Source organism: Sinocyclocheilus grahami, unplaced genomic scaffold, assembly GCF_001515645.1.
Source record: "Sinocyclocheilus grahami isolate Dianchi unplaced genomic scaffold, SAMN03320097.WGS_v1.1 scaffold299.1, whole genome shotgun sequence".
Classification (NCBI taxonomy): domain Eukaryota; kingdom Metazoa; phylum Chordata; class Actinopteri; order Cypriniformes; family Cyprinidae; genus Sinocyclocheilus; species Sinocyclocheilus grahami.
Genome location: NW_015505478.1, coordinates 7,249 through 15,953, shown reverse-complemented (window position 1 = coordinate 15,953; position 8,705 = coordinate 7,249). Strand labels below are relative to the sequence as shown.

The window sequence follows — 8,705 nt, the reverse complement described above, 5'->3', positions numbered from 1 at the left end:
ATTAGGAATCATTGGTTAAGATTTATTTACAACAGAACAGCACAACCCAGATGTTCGAATTTGTGCAACGCATTTTATGGATGACAGTTTTTTGAACCTAGAAGAGTACGAGGCTGGCTGTGCACAAAGGCTATTTCTAAAAATAAAAAAAGGGTCAATTTCGACTTTGCTATGACAATCTGGCGCTTCTGAATCAGCGAATGTAAGTATGTTTTGTTATTAGTTTAAGTATTTGCTTTTGACTGTTCAAATGCAGAGTTTTGTGCAGCGCAGAGTAACGCATTGTGTGTGTGTGTGTGTGTGAGGGGAACAGGGTCACATCACAGGAGAGTGAACTGCCTGTCAGAAATCATAGCACGTCAGCTGTCTTAACCGGGGCTTGTGTACTGGATCATCACTGTGTCTGTCACGCGACTCTGTTGAACTGATGGTAAAACTAACGACATTAACTGTCTTGATATTTACTTTGAAAGCTGAAGCTCGCAAAATAGCATCATATGACCCCTTTAAGAGAACATTGCCAGAATGTTAACCAAAGTTCTTAGAACGTTCCCAGTTAGCTGGGATATTGAGTATTATATTTTATAAATCAGGATTTTATGGCATATAGCTTGACATAGGAGAATATGGTACTCACATTCGAAGAGGAAAAAAACACCTCAGTTTTATTCAGAGGCCCAAACTGAGCAAAAATATGCAATTTTGTGAAGTTAATTAGATTTATATGGCCAAATAGTATGATGAAATTCTGATAGCTTGTAATGTAAATCAATGAGAGCTTTATAACAGTATAACCGGCTACTTACATAAAATGCACATAACTAACCATTGTCAATATAATATATCTCCGTAAGATGATAAATGCTTGGTTTTATGATCAAAGCTCCATAGTTTTCATTGTGCAACACAATACAATGATGATTGAGAGATGTGCACGTGTTCCTTAAAAAGCCATTACACATTTCACAGCAGAAAGACACATGTACCCTGACCTGAAGGGGGATGCATTTAGAATTAAATTAAAAGGCCTTTCTAAAAACAATTAACTATCAACATTTCTTTATATATATATATATATATATATATATATATATATATATATATATTCATGCAGAGTGAAAGCATGAGGAAAAAAGACAAGAACATGGTGTGTCAGTCAAGTGTATTTAAAGCTATCTCACTCACAATGAGCATAGCCTGAAACAAAGCAAATGCTAACCAATCAGAGAGCTGGGTCTTGTAGCTATAAAACTGCAGTCATAGAAATAATACTGATCATATATTTGGATTTAAAACATGTACAACAGAACAATACTATGTAGGAGGGTCTTGTAGTATGCAGCAAATACAACAAAAATGACTATAATAATAACAATATCTAGCACAATAATATTAAAACTACATGTCAATGTTTTCCCCTCCAAACATCAGTGTCAATTCAGTGTATATTAATTAAAGTCTTGTCAAAGCAACAACTGAACACAAAAAGCTTTGTACAGCTGTGTAATTAAAGTGGGGTTAATGCAAAAGATAGTTCATTTTGGATTCAGTGCACAGCACAGCAACAGTTTAGTGGAGCACACATCACTACATCTAGTGAATTATACTGTCCAGTTCAAAACAAACAAGAAAAGATCTCATATTGTAAAAAAGTGGTCTAGTAACGTGCATTTCCAGTGAATCATTCTTGGGCCTCCATGATATAGCCATATTACGTCAAAAAAAATCTGATCTGCTTACAATGGAGGCTTTGCTTACCACAATCCTTTGATACTACCATTTCCTCTCCATTGCTGAAAAAGATTCAGTGCTTTTTGTAAATGATCTTAAACAGATCACTACATGGTATATGGCTCTAATCAGTAAAAATGTGAATCTCTAAAGATTCAAGATTCATTGCAGCCCTGTCATAGTGCATTGTTGGAGAAACATCAGCACGTGAACAGATCAGTGCACAGTAAAACCTGGTACAAGTTAGCAGTATGGTTAGTTTCTCCCTATGTTGTTTAAAATGTCAACCCCAAAACTAAATATTTTGCCCCTATCTACAACCCCTGTAAGAGATAAGAGGAAACATTCCTGCAACACTTGGAAAATCATACATTCAAATAATGCTACTAATACAATAAATAGGCCTGCTGGAAAATCTGAAGCTTTTGGAACATGGTGGATGCTTTCTAGAACGTTCAAGCTGTCCAAGGCCAATTGGCCATCTTGGTCAAAATAGTTTTCGACTAGCTTAGACCAGGTAGAAACCAGTCACCATCTTCCAAAAACAAACCTACCATCTTAAAAAGAAAGTAAATCAAAAATGATTTATTTACATTCCTTGCAAACCTGTATGACTTTCTTCTGCGGAACACAAAAGAAGATATTCTGAAAAATGCCTCAGTGTTTTTGTCCATACCAGTTATTCCCCAATTTTTATATTTTTGCCATGCAGCTGAACAAAATTGACCTAAAACAACTTTGACCATTCACTAAGTACCCCCTTAGTTAATACTTTTATAATTTAACAGCTAATTCACATGATGTCCACAGGTTCTCTGACATGCAGGTAAGCAAATAAAATATATATGACCCTGGACCACAAAACCAGTCATAAGTAGCACGGGTATATTTGTAGCAACAGCCAAAAATACATTGTATGGGGCAAAAGTATCAATTTTTCTTTTATGCCAAAAATCATTAGGATATGAAGTAAAGATCATGTTCCATGAAGATTTTTTCTACATCTCCTACCGTAAATATACCAAAACTTAATTTTTGATTAGTAATATGCATTGCTAAGAACTTTAAAGGCGATTTTCTCAATATTTATTTAGATTTTTTTGCACCCTCAGATTACAGATTTTCAAATAGTTGTATCTCAACTAAATACGGTCCTATCCTAACAAACATACATACATAAATGGAAAGCTTATTTATTCAGCTTTCAGATGATGTAAAAATATCAATTTCAAAAAAATTACCCTTATGACTGGTTTTGTGGCCCAGGGTCACATATGTTTTGCCGAAATGTGTTATTTAGTATTACTTTTGACTGTTTATATTTTAAATGTATTTATTTAAATTTTTATTATTTAATTAGCTATTCGCTTGTCATCCACTCACAAACTCCTTGCAGTTCCCTTAAAGCCCCCCAGGGGTTTGCAAATCACTGGTCCACATGATAAAAGTCAATAGAGTCCAATTCTGCTTTAGACACCACGGACTTTTACTGTATGGATAAAATTGTTGTTCAAAATAAAAATTCTTCAACACAACTTCTTTTGTATTCCACAGTAGAAAGTCATACAGGTTTGGAACAACATCAGGGGGAGTAAATATGACAATACTTTCATTTCTGTGCGAACTATCCATTTAAGCTGGACGACCTTAGGCTGTCACCTTAAAGCTTAAAAATAATTCTGTTTTGCCTGGCACCCAACAATTTCAATCAAGTGTTAAAGGTCTGCCAACTATAAAATGTTAATCAATGAAATATAGAGAAACTGTATTATGGCATCAAAAGGCCATGAGTAAACTAGCCTACTTTAGAAGTCTTGGTCTATTTCCACTGAAATAGCTGAGATGTCATTGTCAGAAAATGTAAACTACTGTAGTAGACATAAAAAGTCTCATCATCAAGAGAGAAGGGTAAAGTAATATGGCTCTGCTCCTCTCCTTCAGTCATCTGGTGAACACACCAAGTGCAGCTGGTCTGGACTGCCAACACTCCCGGTGCTGGAGCTCCCGTCGCCCACGTCCCGGGCCACCATACACGGTATGTTGAGATCCGTGGAGCCACCCGGGCTGGAATCACTTCTGCTCACGCACTCTTCCTCGAGCACCAAACAAAGTTCCTTCAGATCTAGGTTCTCCTTCACCAGACCGTCCTGCATCCGCTCCAGGTCGGCGAGCTTCTTGAGGTATCCGCCGAGGTCCTCGCGCATCACTTTAGCAGAGTGATGGCCGAATAGTTGCCACTCACGGGCGAGCTTCTTCACTTTCAGACGGTCGTCGTCCAGAAAGCAGCACAAATCCCGAAGTTCCTGGTTCTCCTCTTGCAGCCTCTGGTTGATGACTTTGAGTTCCCTGATTTCAAGCAGATGTCCCTGCAGTTGTTTATTGACCTCCTTGATTAATCGACCGCGCTGTATGAGAGCGGACATCTTTTCCGATTCTTCTTTGCGGAGTCGACTCACCAGCTCTTCCTTAGAACAAGCCAGCAAGTCTTCATCGGACATCTTTGACAGCTCCCGGTTCAGTATTTCACTGTCGCTCCCCATATTGTACACAAATACACCGTCAATTGTTATTACAGCGGTTAAACCATAAAATAACTATTACGAGGCACATGAGATGTCTGTCACTTTAAATGGATCGCAACATTCCTCATCCATGCACGAAGAAAACGCTCCATTTCCTCTTCGCAATGCTATTTATAACCTATAATAAGGGGAAAACACACAATTCTTATATGCAAACTGTTTTTTTTGTCATGTTTAACGATTAAAATATCAAACACGTCCTGATTGTAACACACTAAACAGGCCTACCTCTCTCCTCGGTGCTTTAAATTGTAATTGGCAGCATTTATTTCTCAGTATTTAGCTTCTGGGAATCACTGAAGCACAATCGTGTTTGTTCCTGCTCCTCGGGTTGGGATGAGAGGTCAACACGGAGGTTTAAAATAATCCCCGTGGAGCATCTCTCCTCTTCTGTATTATCAGGGATCACAATGTCCGTCCGCATCCGTCTCTCCCCGCCCTAAAGCATTTCCAGTGCACTCCAGTGAACAACCACGGAGCTACTTAGTGTCTAAATAGGCAAAAAAAATAAAAAATTCCAATCGCTTGCGTTCGCATAAAACGCGTTGTAAATATGAAAAAGAAATAAATAAGTCGAAATGTAGGACAGGCTGGATATAGGCTACTAGTGCTGCATGCGATTGGTCGGTTTTACAAATAAACAATGTCGGATAATCTGAATGAACGACGCTGAAATGTATTGTGGCTGCCTTCGTGGTGATTCCTGAGGAATTCGTTGATGTTCCTTGAGATTACAGTGTTTCCTTTGGCGATGGTGGTGGTGGTTGGGGAGGCAGTGATGTCTTTCCCCATCTCCTGCTCTCCTCCCTTCCCTTCTTCGCCCCCTCCCCTCTTCCCTTACCGTAAAAATCCGTACTGTATCCTGGATAGTGAGTGAGTTCTCCTCTCACAGCTGTTTCTAATGTCTAAAGCTCGCCATACTCCTATAACACACTGAAGATACATAGCAAAGGATATTAATAACACATGTTTATGTTGAAATGAGGTCTAGATGAGACTGCATACACACGGGACACACACAAAACTAACGGAAAGGGTGACAAAAGCTTTTTCTCTACTTTAAGCCGAGGTATTTAGCCACATCCTTCCGCCCTGCTCTCCAGCACAATTGCTAGCACGAGGACATAACAATGTGGGGTGTTAACCAAGGCCTGGGGTGAGAGGGGGGTTGCTGGAGTGAGAATGGAAACAGGCCACAGTTTCGGATAAACGAGAGGGAGGGGTGAACAACGGCATGCAAGACAATAGGGGAGAGGTGCAGCAGTGTTGAAAATATATACTTGTGCCCTTTGGTGGATTTCAATGAGAGTTAAAGGGATAGTTCACCCAAAAATGAAAATTCTGTCATTAATTACTCACCCTCATGTCGTTTCAAACCCTGTAAGACCTTCGTTCATCTTCGGAACACAAATTAAGATATTTTTTGATGGAATCTGAGAGCCGTCTGACCCTGCATAGACAGCAATGCAACTGAAATGTTCCCAAGTCCAGAAACGTAGCAAGGTGATCTGTAAAATAATCCATGTGACATCAGTGGTTCATTCGCAATTATACGAAGCTACGAGAATACTTTTTGTGCGCAAAAGAAAAAAGACCCGAAAAAAGCTGCGTCACGCGGATATGTTGTTATCATTCAAATCAAAGCGCAAACAATGTAGGAAACAGATCCGGCGTGACACAGCTGACACAGAACAGCATACGCTGTTTACGTCCAGCTGATATTCTCCAAAATGGCACCAGGGTGATGCGGAGATGACGAATTGTTGAAAAAAGTCATTATTTTTTTTCTTTTGCGCACAAAAAGTATTCTCGTAGCTTCGTAAAATTGCGGATGAACCACTGATGTCACATGGATTATTTTACAGATCTCCTTGCTACGTTTCTGGACTTGGGAACATTTCAGTTGCGTTGCTGTCTATGCAGGGTCAGACAGCTCTCAGATTCCATCAAAAATATCTTAATTTGTGTTCCGAAGATGAACGAAGGTCTTACGGGTTTAGAACGACATGAGGGTGAGTAATTAATGACAGAATTTCTGGGTGAACTAACCCTTTAAGGTTTTCATCTAATATTTATATTGTATTTTAGTTTAGCCTTATTTCAATTACCAAAAATGATTCTGGTAACAATTTACAATAAGGGTCATTAGTTTGCATTGGTTAGAACTACTTCAGTTAACATGAACTAAGAATGAACAATAATTCTACAGCATTTTTTAATCTTAGTTGATGCTAATCTCAGCATTTACTAATGCATTATTAAAATCAAAAAGTGTGCTTGTTAACATTAGTTAATGCACTGTGAATTAACATGAACTAACAATGAACGACGAATGATGTAACTTGAAAAAAATAATAAAATACTGTAATGTATTGTTCATTGTTTGTTAATGTTAGTCAATACATTAACTAACATTAACTAATGGAACCTTATAGTAAAGTGTTACCATGATTCTTAATAGTATTCGTTTTAGCTAACAATAACATAACTACTATAATGTGATCCGTTACACTGGATAATTCGCCCTGTTCTTTATTCCTGACACAGACATTAAGCTTTTTTAGTCTTAATGCAACATAATGAAGAGCAAAGCATGCACATTTGGTGTGTAATTGGTTTTTATTTTATGGTGTGATATGTAGTTTCGTTGCACACCTCTTTGTCAACATAAATGAGTAGTATTTTATCAGTCACTGATTTTCATTAACAGCACACAAAATGTGTACACACTAAATTGCACAGTAAGTTTATTCAACATACTCCCAACTCATTGGGGTGGTTTATAGAATATTGTAGTGTTTATTTTAAATTATTTATCAGATCATTATTACTAGTACATCTGATACATATTTATCTGATACATTAATATATAACCTCTGCCCTCCAGCAACCAATTAGCAATCGTCAACGATCCAATGGACAAAATCAATTCTTGTCCAACATTTTTTTTTTTCATTCAAGAAGCCATTTCACTCAGATATACGTCCCAATAAGGAAGAAAAGATGATTGCAACTTCCATTCATGCCTTTAAAGAAAGCAACGAGTTTCCCACTGGTAATTATGACTTTATAGGGGCGTTTTTGTGCACTCAACCTATAAATGATCATTCTGACTTCACTTGAATGCCATATGAATCCCCATGAGCAAAGATGAAAAACCGCATCCAGGACTAGACGTTTCTGTTTTATAACTGAGCTGTATATTGCCTAAAAGTGTATATAGTGGTGCGAGAGGTAATAAGTCAGTATTACTTTAAATCTCTGTCCTGTTTTACCTTGAATGAGGTCATGGAAATTGCACTGAATTTCCTATGATATCTTTGTCTTTTCCCCTCTTGTTTTGTTTCTGTTTTTCTTTTCTTCCATTCAGGGTTGTGATGAGTCTGTGCAGATGTAAAGAGACGGTGTATCAGTGGCATACTTTCTCATTTTCACCTGCGGCTTAACGGAAATCCATCATAAAAAGGTTCTACTCTTTTTTATAACATCTTCATTGATTCGTCTCCCTCTCTCTTCACCCATCTCTCTCTCTCTCTCTGAGTACTTTGTGTGTCTTCCAAAAGCAGTGAACATCTGCTTTCTCTGTCAGTACACACACCACCCACTCACTCTAACGTCCACAGAATAAAGAGGTGGCAGCAGCAGTGCGCTCTACCTCCGGCTGCCTTTAGGTGGCACTCCTGCATTTCACGCGCCTCAGACCGGCAATACAATCTGAATCATGATGCCTGCAAAAACAAACAGCACATTTGATACGTCGAACATGAATCAAAGAAACACCTGGAGCTGCGACACATGTCAGCTGGATCGCTCTTTGTATTAACCCACACGCTTTACTGACAGCCTTGATCCCCAACAAATCCAAAATCTGTTAGATGTTTATATAGTACATAGGCTTAAGTCAGTTTTCCCCTCATTACAAAGTTTTATTCATAAATAAATTAATAGTGCTATTGAACATTACTATATTATTTGACGGGGCACGTCTCCACGTGGGAACCGTCATGTTGAGATCACATGACAAGACAAATGCTACTCAGTTTATCTCAGTAATCCTCCTATTATTGGATAGGTTCACTCGTGGACATAATTAAGAAATAGCACATTTACAATGGCATCAGTAACTCAATGAAAAAAAAACAAAAAAATGCACATTTTAACATTTGTGAATTTCTACATAATAATAATAATAATAATAATCATAAATAATCATTTTATGCAGACCAGTCTGTGAACTGATTCATTTCTGAAGATCGTGTGACACTGAAGACTGGAGTAATGATGCTGAAAATTCAGCTTTGCGTCACAGGAATAAATTACATTTTACAATATATTAAAATAGAAAACCGTTCTTTTAAATTGTAATATAATATATATATATATATATATATA

At 37.7% G+C, this 8,705-nt stretch overlaps 1 protein-coding gene across 1 annotated transcript; it reads right to left on the bottom strand.

Annotated features, from left to right (window-relative positions):
* Positions 1-3,253: 3,253 nt before the first annotated feature.
* On the bottom strand, positions 3,254-4,953 carry LOC107601093 (coiled-coil domain-containing protein 85B-like). Its single transcript, XM_016293113.1, has 2 exons — positions 4,542-4,953; positions 3,254-4,431 (listed from the first exon to the last, which is right to left on the bottom strand). Exon 2 carries the CDS (start codon positions 4,269-4,271, stop codon positions 3,669-3,671), a length of 603 nt encoding a protein of 200 aa, XP_016148599.1. The 5' UTR covers positions 4,272-4,431; positions 4,542-4,953; the 3' UTR covers positions 3,254-3,668.
* Positions 4,954-8,705: the final 3,752 nt, after the last annotated feature.

Coding starts and splice junctions, on each gene's coding strand:
- LOC107601093 (XM_016293113.1), bottom strand. CDS start 4,271: ATGGGGAGCGACAGTGAAATACTGAACCGGGAGCTGTCAAAGATGTCC.